General features: G+C 44.5%; 1 protein-coding gene across 4 annotated transcripts in view; it reads right to left on the bottom strand.

The window, feature by feature from the left end:
- Positions 1-4,207: 4,207 nt before the first annotated feature.
- SYNE1 (spectrin repeat containing nuclear envelope protein 1) overlaps positions 4,208-13,551 on the bottom strand; it is a 464,259-nt gene continuing 454,915 nt past the window's right edge. For all 4 annotated transcript variants that reach the window (XM_049695244.1, XM_033404753.2, XM_033404761.2 and 1 more), the window contains 2 exons: positions 13,120-13,178; positions 4,208-5,179 (listed from right to left, as the gene is read on the bottom strand). In XM_049695244.1, the coding sequence (XP_049551201.1) occupies positions 4,939-5,179; positions 13,120-13,178 (300 nt within the window). In that variant the 3' untranslated portion in view covers positions 4,208-4,938. The remainder of the gene's footprint in view (positions 5,180-13,119; positions 13,179-13,551) is intronic.

The following is a 13,551-nucleotide window of genomic DNA, read 5'->3' as shown; positions in this document are numbered from 1 at the left end:
GCCACTGTGGCAGCTGGTCCCAAAACGAGGAAACCCAGGGCAGGCGGTGGCTCAGAAGCCCAGCCCTAGAGCCCAAAGTGGCGCGTCCTTAACAAGTTTCCAGGTGACTCTGATGCTGCCGATCTGGACCACACTGCGAACCACTGGGAACCACTGGCCTGGACGGACTGCTTTGTAGCATGACGCATCATGCCTACAGTTTCTGGTCAACCTGTAAAGCCCACGGGGAGGTGTGGTGTGGAGGTGGGGCGTGAGCTGTGCAGGTGGCTGGCGGTTGGGGTGGCTGCCTGAACTGTCCTCGATGTGGGCAGCTGTCTGGCAGCTTCACCTTCTGAGTCCAGCAACTGCTTCAAGAATGTCTCCTGCGGGGTGTAGGCCTGGGCTGGGAACGCACATCTGTGAGGCCCTCACGTGACCTCCTCTGGGAGATTCTGGATTTCTTCTCGACCACCTGTGGCATCAGATGCAGTCATCTGCTGCACAGCTGACAAAGGACTTTCTTCTCCTGATACAATTGGGCTTTTCACATTCGGTTATGATCCTGCTTCTGTATTAGGTAACAGGTTAAAAAAAAAATTGCAAGTCTGATTCATGTTACTGTGACCTTCATATTTTAGAAAGATTATATCCAAGTCCCACTGGCTTCCTCGGCTCCCCGGATTAAATGTTCCTCGTTGTTCAGCCTGGGTTACAGTGTATCGCCCTGGTTTTCATTAGCCATTTTCAACTTTCCAACTTCCTTAGCCTTTCAAGATGCTCCTGACTGACCACAGAGTTCAAGTGAGTTCCTCTGGTTCTCACCTTCTGCCCAATAACCAACAGAAACCCTCCCCCATCTGAGGAGCGCTCTGCTGCCCTGCAGAGAAGGCTGCTTAGCAGAGGCTGCCAGAAGTGCCCCCAGTTCCTTCACTTACTCACCTGAATGGGGGGGTGTCTCCTCCCCCACGTGAGGCCCCTCCCCAGGTGAGGCTCCTCCCCCAGGTGAGGCCCCTCTGTGGCAGTCCCCAGTGGATTCCTGGTGGATATCTTAAAACTCTGAGGGAGAGGTTAGTGAGAAGCCAGGAACCGAAGACTAAAAGTCACTCCTTTTAAGTTGCATCATCTCTGGGTTACTTTAGGTACAACAATGGGCCATGGTTATCACAATATATTATTAAGTCTGAAACTGAAATGACCACTCTTGGTGAAACACCTGCTCTCAACACCCGAATTAACATCTTCGTGCTGCACGTGACTAAGCCAGAAAGTGAAGACCACTCCACCTGCCCCATTTCCACACTCTTCGAAAACGCATCCCTCTATAACGTCAGCCAGGTGACAAAAGTTAAAAGGAGGGGAAATTTGCTGACAGAAAATGAAGAGACTTAGCAGGTTTAATCTCCCTTTTCTCCTCTAAATTAGCGATTGTTTCGGTTTGTTCCCTTCAAGTGTCCGCATTATCCTTCACCCCAAGTTTCAGGACGTAATTGGTGGAGGAAAATACAGAGGCTTCTATACATCAAAGGCCCAGTGATGACGTTTTAATGGGTAATTAAACGGGAAGGGATGAGATCCCAGCTGAAACTTGACGCCGGAAGAGTTTGGAGCAGTTCCTGCGCCACCATGGTGGGCGTTCAATACATTCTTGTGATCTGAGTGGATGCCGCACTTCCCGGGCATTTCTGGTCCTATTCAGCATATCCTCTGAGAATATTTTACTTCCGTATGATTCCCTATGGGTACATTTGGGGATGGTGATGGTGGACTGGTGGGCAGGGGCAGAGAACCCAGCTACTGGGACTGCTTTCAGGTCCATGCAGACCCGCTGGAGACCCTGCTTTTCTAGCCATGATCGGCTCTCATAAATCAATTCGCTCCACGTTTCTTTGCTTTATGATCTCTTAAGTGGCTTGCCAATAAAATTTTGTAGCTCTAATTTTTTAATATTTGGCCCCAGGGCATGGGCTGTAAACCTGCCTACCCCAACTTGCCTTTTGACAGTAGATCTCAGCTCTCGGCTTCCTGAACTACCCATCCTAGCCTTTTGAAGGCATCTCTTCTCATTTCTCACAAAAACAAGGGAAGCTGCCGCCCCGCCATTTTCCAGGAGGCAACATTCCTGCTCCCCGGGCATAGTTTCCACAAAAACCTTTCACTCCTCCCTGGACTCTTTAGTAATCATTACTTTTAGTTTCCAACTCTTTTTTTTTTTTTTTCTCTCCATGCTAGCTTTATGGATTTTCTCTTTCCTCAGCTTTTCTAATGTTTTTTGTTTGCTTGTGCAAATCTCATTACCAAGGTATTATTAATCCTACCCTTCGTCTCTTCGCCCTTCCTCACCCACCACTCTCTGAGGACATCACTCCCTATCTCCAGGCCACAGCAGGGCTCCAGACAGCCCTTACCCGGAAGTGAGGGCCTTTTAAACAGCCATCAGTGTCCTTTTAGCCTCTGATTATTCTTTCAAACCCCCCTCCTCGTCCACAAAGCCTCTGTTGACCACAATCTCTCTCTGTTGCCTGGGAAGCTGCAGGCACAGGTGAGGATGCTCCTAATGGTACTGTGTCCCCTCCCTCATTAAGCACGGGAGATTGTGTGAGCTCTAGACAGAAACCCTAGTCTCTTCTGTGGCTGGCTCGGTCCTCGCTAGACTCGTGTGTTATCATCTGGGGAAAGCCAGTATCTCATGGCTTTAATGCTTACACTCACCGGGGCTTCCTACTTCTGTCCTGTTCCAATGTTCTTTTGTTTAAGTCCTCAAAAAATTTAATAGAAATGCACGTTTTGCCTTCTGTTGAGTGTTTCACAGGGGTTTTAGAAAGGCACAAATGGGACTTTAAGAGTTTTTCCTAATAAAAGCTGCGCTGTTTTTCTCAGCCACATTTAACATTTAATTTTTCAGTGATGGGAAATGCGTAGTCAGTTAATTGCCACGTGGAGAAGTGGCTCTGAAGTGTCCTTGTGCTGGCCTCCACCAGGACCGATGTCTCATTGTGTGGTGGCTTCCGTAACATGGCAATGTGTGTCTCTTGAAGGGCTGGATTGCTCTAGAAGCAAGACCAGGACCTCCAGGTATTTGGAGCCGGGGTGACAGGGAAGCGAGGGAAGAGCCAGGCCTGAAGAGGGCCCATCTCAGATGAGGGTGCAGGGCATCCTTCAACTCCAGTCTCCACCACTGCTCACAGCCTTTCCAGAAGCAGGAAGACAGGAAACGTTACACACAGGTTTGTCGTCTTTAGAAAAGAACATCTCAACTCTGATCTTCCCTGAGCAGATTGACTTAGAAGGTCTGCAGTGAGTCCAGAAATCAGAAAGCTTAAACAACCTCGAGACACTTGGCTGGGAACGCACTCAGGCTATGAACATCATGGAAACTATGGAAGGCAGTTCCAGGTAATTCTGAGTACCCCAGTTTGGTTTAAATTCTCAATTTAGAGCAGGATTTGTAAACTAAATACCTCCGGGAGTTAGGCTGGTACAGGCGATGAGAGAGGCTGATAGGATAGTCGTGCAAATGTAGTAACTGTCTCCTATTCTTCAAGGGACAGCAGCCATGTCACTCCAGCAATTACTGTCACATGGGAATGTGTGTCCAGGACACATGAGTTTTCCATTCTCAAGAGAAACCTGAAACGTGGACTTTACATAAATCCTCTCCCTCCAATTATTAAATGGTGGATTAAAATGCCACGAGCGCCAAACAATTCCATGAGGGGCCCTAGCTGGCAAGATCGGAGGGACAGAATAAAATCTGATTGTAGTTGGACTCGAATGATTGACTACAATTGTATTTCCTCTGCTAGACAACGAAAACAGAAGATTTTGGAGCAAAGAAGGGACCTGACCAGAAGAATGCTTCAGGGGTATTCACATGGCTTTTTGGTACCCTTGGGATGGAGTGGAGAAGGGGCCTCAGTCAGGAGATTATAGGAGGTTCTTCCAATTGTGCAATGAGAACAGAAAAGAAAGGAGAATACGAAAGATGCTGGGAAGCAAGAGTCTGTGAGATGTGACTGGCTGTGGAAGGAGAAGGAAGAAGGAATCATCCAGAGTCCTCTGTGTCTAATGTACACTACCTCTATTCATCCTTTTCCTTTAATATATGCTTATGTTTCAGCTTCATTTATTCCACCAAAAATGATCATTTAGGTTGCGTTCTGATAAGTGCCTGCTTAATAGGGAAATTCAGAATCATTTCTTTAGGGAGAAAAAAAGCACAGACAAAATATTTTCATAATCTCTATAATAAATGCAAAGAAATGGATACAAACAAAATGTGGCTTTAGCAAACTGTACATACATAAATATCATTTTTTTACTATAACATTCGACTTTTTTCCCCACATAAAGCCTCCCATGATTTTATTACATCCACTTTTTCTTTATACCTTTAAAAAAAGTGCCTTTTAGATTTACAGCATGTGCTTCTAAAGCGAGGTTAGAACATCATGCCCCAAAGAAAAACAAGGTAAAAAAGCTGTCACATGAGCTCTTAAAAACCGTATGTTACAAGGTCCTCAAAGCTCTTCAGCACTGGTTGACGGGTAGACTGTTGGATGCCGACATGGTGCTCAGGTAGCGTCATTTATGGAGGGGACGGAGCGCACTGTGGGGAAGCTGCCCACATGGTCTCTCGAAGTCCCTGGGCGTGCACAGGATGCACCAAAGGCCCAGAGGTCACTTGTCCAGGGAACAGTGGAGGTCCTGAATCTCGTTAGTGCTGAGGCTCAGTTTCACACAGAGTATCTTCCAAACCTTCTGCATCTATTTGCTCGCTTCCTGTCATTGTTTATCATCACCTCCGAAGCCGTGATGTGCACACAGGGGATACGGAGGGGCGCTGCAGCTGCCGCACCGAGGGCATCTGCCAAGATTCAGGTCCTCTCTTTGCCGGTTTGGGATCGCCCTTGGCCGAATCCCCTCATGCTACCAGCACTGCTGCAGATGGCACTGCCCGGCTCAGAGCGGAGGAGGGCCATTTGTGTATCTGAGCATGGGGTGGAATGATCGGGCAAAATTGTTGGAGAGGGCGCAACTGTAGTCCTCCTGTGACATTGGTACTAGGCAGGCGAGCCCAATGAGGAACAGCAGGAGAAGCTGAAGAGGAAGAGCCGCTCGGAGGACTCTGAACAGGAAGGCTCGGCCGGACCGGGCTGGCCGAGGCTCAGAAAGGGAGGAATCGGAGCCACCTTTTATGGACCTGAGAGAAGAATCGACATCAATGACTCAAATATCTCAAATGCTGGATGGACGCTGCTTTATGCTTCCTCACCTTCCTGGAAGCTAAAGGGTCAGGCTGAACACAACCCAGCCTGGCAACTAGCTGCCAGTAAACCCAGGTCATCTCCCCACCACCAAAGGAAGCGCTGTCTGGAAAATGCACTGATGAAAAATCGACATTTAGTCAACTAAAGGTAACTAACTGGGCTCAAATTCCACCCCGTAATTTGGTAAAACATTTTCCATCAACAAAGAAAACTGCTCCACACACACTCTACCAGCATAAATGAAGTAGATCCGGGATCATTAAAATGTGGGTGTTTGATGCAGTACGTTTTTGGTTTAAGAATATCAGGCAAAATTAGTTGCTGTCGGGACGATACAAGGCATCCCTCCCATCTAGCCGTCCTGGATGTGCCAAAGTCCATGCAGCAAGACAAGAACAGCTGCGGTCATTTTGCACAGACCCACAGAGTTGAATTATTCTTAGCGTTTACCCTGGTTTCATCTTGCACTGAATCAGCAACTGGCCCTGACATTAGTGGGTTCCAAAGCTGTAAGAACAAGGATGACAGTGGAGCCAGTCTACAGATCCCTGGTGCTGAATGACACCCATTCCAGGCTGACTCTTCTATCCCTAGCTCTGTGAATTTGGGAAGTTCCAAGTTCTATCTACTTTAATTTCCGCACCTACGTTGAAACAGTGCCTTAGAGATGAACCATGAATTTCAGAATTCGTAAGGAAGACTGCCTGGGAAATGTTGAAAAATGGAAGGAGGTTCTCAGTAGGGGGCACTGTTTTCTCTTTGTGGGCATCCATGAGTGTTTTGCTACTAGTGGAAAAGATGAGGAAAGCAATGTTATCTACAGGAGGAATCTTGTACATATACACACACACGCACAACACTGCAGAAGCAAAAAGAATACATGTACCAGTGGACCCACTGCCCCACACCTAGCAGGAATTCTCTAATGGTTTAATGGTAAGAACATTGAACGTGAGGCCACTGGAGAAATACGAAGGTGTGAAAACTGTACTGGTTACTCTGTACGTTTCTCTCATAAGAAAACACTATGTCTCCAGCTACGTTATTAGCCATTCATTTCTGAAGACAGATTACACTGGTATCAGCGAGGGATAAGGAGTGACACCAAAGAAAATAAATGTTAAAATAAAAAACAGACATAATCCCCTTAAAAGGCAACAGAGGGACGACTCAAAACTCTTTCATTAAACTACCAAGAAATATGTGAGACGAACAGACTAGACTGGCCCCGAGAAGCCCTGAGCAGCAGCGTACCATACTATTTCTACTACAGCTCGAAGTGTGATGAAAAAACAAATCCCTGGCCTGAACTGGGACTGTGTTTTTCTGGTCTACAAACCTTGAACAGCTCACTTCACCTCTATGCTACAAGCTCTTCTTCAAATCCTTCAAATTAGACTAAACGGTCTTCCAACTTGCAAGTTCTGTTTATACATTTTACATCTTCTACTGATTGGTCAGTGTGAAGAGTCTGCCAACTGGGAGGCCACAAGAGTTCAATCACCATCTAGTGGTCAAACTGATTAACTGCCCTATGCTAAGACCAATGAGTTGTTCCCAAAGGGCTGAACAGGACAAACTGTATATTTTGTGATGATATATTAAAGTATAAAAGAAGTTATGTCACACACCTGTTAAATAGAAACTTCTCTAGTTCACCTAATTGTAAAATATTTGTGTTGAGATAAGGCCTGAGAGAGTATCTAATCCATCTTTACTTCTGTAGGTAAAGAGCTAAGGAGAGTTCACATTTGATCCTCTAACTGCTGGGCCACAAAAGCATTTGTCTTGGGTTCTCTCACTTAATTCCCACAACAGTCCTCAGTGTGCCTGTCACCTTCATTTTAGAGCCGATGTAAATGAGGTACAGAAAAGTAAGGGAACCAGCTCAAGGTTATACAGCCAGCAAGGGGCAAATGAAGATTTCAACTCCGGTATTTTAACTCCCAGAACTTGAGCTTTATAATAGAGTAAATCGGCCCCAAATCCACCACTAAAGGAAGAGCTCTAGCAGGAACTCAGGGTTCCAGAGTCCCCGCCTACTGTGCTCGCTGTTATGTTTTGTTGTTTGGTGACATAAATGAAGGGCATCCAGGTCATATTTATGTCACACGCATCTCACATATAGAAGCAAAGAAGACAATACTTGTATCCTAAAATACTTGGAGGTGAGTGGTTTCCTCATGTCTAAAATAAAGGCCTCTAACCTAAAGCGTCGCAGTGTGACACAGATCATCAAGTCAGAATATGGATACGAGGGCATTTTGTTTTGAGGAAGTTGTACAATCGTGGGAAAGTAATTTAGTCTCTCTGGCCTTCAGTGTTCTCCTTTGAAAAGATGAAGATGCATTAACATCATAAAATCTTTTTGGTTCTAACAATTTATGAATTCAGCAGTTTAAGTGTCTGGAGAAGGAAGGGATAGTTACCCATGAGCTCTGGATTGAATCTTCCTTCAATACGTCTTTTGCTTGACCTGAATATATGCCCTGGAAAACAATCCTCTCCACCTGTCACCTGTCTGAGTCATAACAGAAGCACAAAAGAGAGCTCCGCGTTTCTTTGTTATCTGGTGTTTAAATAAAACAAGGGAGATTTCTAACGGACTCTTTTTCTTTAGAAGACACTTAAGGACATTAGTGATGGGCAGATTTATGCATATAACTGAAAGGAACAATCTGACTGACAGCGCTGAATAGCCCCTCTTTGTCAATTATTAGCTTCTTTGAACAATAAAGCCAAAGATCAAGGGCTACACACCGACTAGTCCACTCCTGAGAAAAGCTAGAAAGGTCACCCTCCTTGGAATACGGGCTCAGATGCTGCAGAGTCTGTTGAAGGACATGGCGCATTTAACGGCATCAGAGCATTCCGTATTAAAATTTAATTAGCGTGTGCTTTCTAATGTTGAAGAATGCCAACCTGGGGAGAAATAATGGGCTGAGATAGAGACAAAGAGAACACACAGTTCTTAGTGAGCTTCCATGCAGTTGACTGCTCTTGGAAATGTCCAACCGTTCTACTGAAAAAAAAATGCCACCCGCTTGGGGCAATTACCAAGGTTTCAATAAGCCCAAAGTTGCTTCCGCTTAGGGTAAACCTGTTCTAGAGTTTCTAGTACTAACAGGTTAATGATACCAAGTAAAAGGGTACTTTTAATATTTAATCTACGACCTAAAATCATGTAAGTTTCAAGTCTTGGGAAATTTGACAAGGGGAAGAACAAAGACATCTCACTGAGCCGTCACTCATCACTTTCCAATGGCCTTATTCCACAAATAGATGCAGTAGAGATGGTGTCGACAGAGAAAACTAAATGTGTGAACTTACTTAAGGAACTTAATCAACGGAGATATTTCAGATAATTCTGTCCAGCAAAAACATGCTTATTCTCTACAAGTGAATATTTATTTTATTATCTTTCTCACTCCCCTCACTCATTCAAATTTGGGGGTAAATAATTGCCCAGGTGCTGTTTCATCTCTTTCCTAAAATACGTACAGTTGTGGGAGAAGATGGCTATAGGGGAGGGGGCCGCACATACGAACACACCACAGGAAAGAAAGTCTGGCCAAGGGTTGTGAGAAGCCTGAAGAGTGTGCACGTGGAGTGTGACTCATCTCAAAAATTTTACATCATCAAGGAAATAAAATGAGTTAATTCTGTGCATACATCATTTACACAAATGAAAAGACACTTTCAATTCATTTTGCTACTTGTTAGCAAACACTGGCAGTAGAAGAACAGAACTTTTTTGTCAGGAAATATCAGGTTGTCTACGATCGTGTTGCCTGTTCCTGTCTGAATGGTCTTTATTCCCTGGAAATGTGGTTCAGAAGACAAATTCCCAGGATCAACTTAGGATTTGCCTCTCTTTATTCCAAGATGAACATTCTGGCTGGTCCTAAGCTATCTCAGGCAACCCATGGTAGCCCAAGCCCTGGAACTGTTGTTTAAAGTACCCCACCCATTAGGAGCCCTAATGGAGGAGGAGTGGTTAACAAGCTAGGATCCAGAGTCAGAGAGACCTGGGTTCCAATTCTACATCTTCACACAGATGTAGAGAACAAACGTATGGACACCAAGGGGGGAAAGCGGTGGCTGGTGGTGGTGGTGGTGAGATGAACTGGGAGATTGGGATTGACATGTATACACTGATGTGTACAAAATGGATGACTAATAAGAACCTGCTGTATAAAAAAATAAATAAAATTGAATTTTAAAAAAATTCTACATCTTCATGCCTCTAATCCCTGGTGTCCTTGTCTGTAAAATTGGGAATGAACACGTTGGGAGGGTTAAATGAGGTAACAGATACACAACGCTTAGCATGGTGTTAGAACACGCTAAGTGCTAAATAAATGTCAGCAACTTATCATTCTTATTTTTCTGTATTATTAAAGCAAGGGTGTGATGACTCATAACCTTAGGGATTTTGCTGGATTCAGCCTTTCCTTCCAAGGAAATATTCCTGATTTATAGCAGTGTTTTCAAAGAGGTGATGCATTTTCTAAGGTGTCTGACTTGGTCCCGGGAAACACTGGGAATGCAGACCTCAAAATATAGAAGAAACATAGTGGAGCCTTACCCTATACCTGTCCTCAGCCCGGGTGTCCAGCCTGCCCCAGGGGCAAGGCTGTTTTAGGATGAGGTGCTTTGAGAGCTTTGAATAAATAAATCCCCAGGGTGGAGTTTGACAGAAAAGACTTAGAAAAAAAATTCCACAAGAAACTGAATGGTGTTTAGAGTTAGGCCCTGGTGTACATGCAAAAACCCCACTGTGCCTGCTTCGATGTACTTGGCTCCCTTGAACACATTTTTAAATGAGGTCTTTTTTCCCTCCCTTTCAGTGTTTCAGCCAGTCATTTGCCACTTCTTATTCTGTCTCAGTCCTTTGTGCAGAAGGCACCAAAGACTAAAGATGCCCAGGGAGGTTTTGCATTTTACAATTCTCAGCTTTGGAATGAAGTTATCAATTCCCTCTCTTCAGACTACAGAGCAGTTATTCCTTTGCTTGGCTGGAAATTGGAGTAAAATCTTCCCATTTGTGAACTTCAACTAATCTATGGTAGAATTTTGAAGAGTTATTGGCTATCAGGTTAGCCAATTTTAAGTCAAAAGTAGAGAAAAAGTATCAGCTGGGCCATCATAAACATTGCTTCAAAAAGCATGCATCTTAAATAGGTTTAATCTCAGAAACTGTCGATAGGGGCTTCCCTGGTGGCGCAGTGGTTGAGAGTCCGCCTGCCGATTCACGGGACACGGGTTCGTGCCCCAGTCTGGGAAGATCCCACATGCCGCGGAGCGGCTGGGCCCGTGAGCCATGGCTGCTGAGCCTGTGGTCCGGAGCCTGTGCTCCGCAGCGGGAGAGGCCACAACAGTAAGAGGCCCGCGTACCGCAAAAAAAAAAAAAATTGTGTATAGTTATTATGAACGTATACTTTCAGATGTTTTTCAAATGTTTAGAATTTTAAGGAGTCTTGGGAAGCTCCTTGTAATTGATTTAGGGGATCTCTAGATTATGACATATTGCAAGTTTTTTATGACAGGAACCATATTGTATTAGTTTTGTGGGCCCAGGGTCTAAACATAGTAGGTGTTCTGTAAACACTGGCATCAATCCATATGTAGACTTAGAATATGATGTAAGAGAACACAGAACGGCAGCTGTAGAATCAATATGAAATATACAACAGGCAAGTAACTGATATTATTAATATTTGACTTTAAACCACTAAAAAAATATAAGAACCCTCCCTTCAAACTAATACCCAGTTTCTTTCAACTCAGCCTCTTTCCTCTCAGGAAGAATATATGCCTAAAATGTTCCCATTGCAGATCGCTGGGGTCAACATTCTCAACTGTTTGTACTTTTGCAATAACCTTTCAAGTTTGCTGGACCAGTGCAAGATCAAACGCAAGGTCATCTCAAGTCTCAATGTAAAGGAACACCGTGACAGCCTGGATTGTGAGTGAAGTTAATTCTTTCCCAGCAGACTCTCCGTGTCATTGCCCACGTGGGCGCACCCCAAACAGAGGTGCCAAGGAGTTAAGAAGTCCAAGAATGTTCAACCACAACCCGTCTGCCAAGCTGTTTGCCGAAGTTGGCCATTCAGGTGAAGATCGTTTGTATTCCAGGTCCTGTAAGCAGCAAAGTGAACATCATGCTGTGTGCTCAGAAAGATGTTAATAACCAGTGCTGGACAGAGCGGAGCTGAAAGGCACCTTGCGGATGTCACAGTGAGAACGTGGCTGTCCGAGCTGCAAAGCCCCATTAAGAGACAATACTGAAGCAGTTGGTGCCCTGAGAAATGAGGCCTTTGACATTTCAGAAGGCCGTGTGACTGTCTGAAAGAATCGGGGAAATCCGGGAACCGAGCTGTGGTTGCTATTGACATCGCATAACAACATAAGAGCTTTCTCCCTTCTCATCACCATCATTTATGTCAACCACAGAATGGCTCTCTGGTGTCCTTAAAGGAACGCTATGGGGACATGCCCCATCTCTGTTCACGGCACATCAGCAATTTGTGGTGAGCAGACGCACTACATAAAGCAGTGATCTGCCTATAGTACACGATGTCTTTTCTTGTCGGGGGCTAAGAAAAAAAATCAGAGCACCTGGAGAAGCCCATCATTATCTTCAAAAATCCCTGTGACTTCTTCTCCATTCATGTTTCATTATTGATATTTTGTTATGGACAAAAAAAAAGCCCCACAAAATTGTCCTCAAACCAAACCAAAGGGAAAGAAAAAAAAAAAAAGCAAAACATCGTAGAGGGAAGCTTAAAACCAGAAATCACATCAAAATCCGTTCTGCATTACTGCAGCTGAGTGGAAACCAGATGCAAAGGCCAGCCCCTTCCTCACACAGCTGGAAAGCTAAAACTATGACTCAGGGCTTGTTTACACTTCCTCATGCCCCACCCTCCTTCCAGGAATTGGGATTCCGGCTCAGTGGTGGTAAGTTTCCAGAGGGGCAAACTATTTTAACAGTGAACTGCTCATGATTGGAGTGAGGTAGCTGCTTCCAAGGACAGTATTTCCATTTTTAGAAAGTTGTCTGGGAAACATGAACTGATTAGTGGAAGGGCCAGGGAGCACAGACATCACACCGACAACGAAGAAGGCAAAGCACTGCTAACTGCAGAGACAGGGATTGTTGGAAGCCAGGCAGAAAGCAGAGTGGCAGCTGTGAGGCTCTCTGGAGGTCCCCGGGGGGGGCGGGGGCACTGACTGCTCTTGTTTCCAGAGTGAAAAGAGCTCGCCAAGTGTCAGGAAGGTGAGTGACTGAGTGTGCTGGCCGGAGAGAAATTTTAGGATAAGCAGAAGAGAGAAGGGGCTTAGAAATTTTAAGTAATACCAAATTAGGACTTGCCATTTTGAGAATCCAAAACCCACAATCTGGATAAAACACAAAAATAAAAAGCTGGGGGTGTTAGTATATTTTATTCAGATGTGTGGGTTCTGGGAATGGTAAAATAATTCACTGATCTATTACCTGACTTATTGTAAAATCTAGAAATAAAGAGGATGATAAAATTCTGCCATGAATCAAATTGCGCTGTGACATCAGTGATACCGAATCTGTACGAGCACACAGAATAAAAAACCACTGGATGAAGAGTCCCAGATGGCCTAGGTACAGTGAAACAAAATTTTGACGGGGTCCAAATATTTTACGCTCTGAGATTTTCTTGTACTTTCCACTTAGAAAAGTCTCTTCCAATTTATTAGGCAAGGGTGTGGACCTAAATGAGTAGTTTCTCAACTACCCTGAGGCAGACCAGATATAGGCCTACCTAAATTCTGGACAATTTTCATCATCCTCTTGGAGTTCTAGAACAGTGTGGAAACCAGGAGAATAAGGTACCTGCTCTGTGGACTGTTGACAGAGGGTCCAGGCTGTGAGAGACTACATTTGCCTCGTGGCTGTTTGCAATGAACAGGGGTAAAGAAAGAAGAATGTTCAGTCCAGGCAAATAAAGACAAGCTACTGATGAAAATTAAACTAAAAGTTCAGCAAAGGAAATACAAATCAAATGAAATGATCAGTACCCATGAATCAAGGAAACTGGCTTTTCTTTTGTTGAAGAAGTGAAAGCAATTTACATCCATATTATACATCATTGAAGAAACACGGCGGTTTGCGCATTCACACCACAAGGGGTATATTTCCCTCACTTTTCATGGTAGAAACACAAATGACTTCACACTAGCCAAAGATCTCTGTATATTTACTTATAATAAATATAAAATTCAATATGCCATGCCATGTATTCAAATACACCTTACATATTTTTCA

The sequence above is a fragment of the Orcinus orca genome, chromosome 12 (genome assembly GCF_937001465.1).
Source record: "Orcinus orca chromosome 12, mOrcOrc1.1, whole genome shotgun sequence".
NCBI lineage: Eukaryota > Metazoa > Chordata > Mammalia > Artiodactyla > Delphinidae > Orcinus > Orcinus orca.
This window is presented reverse-complemented; position numbering and strand designations above follow the sequence as displayed.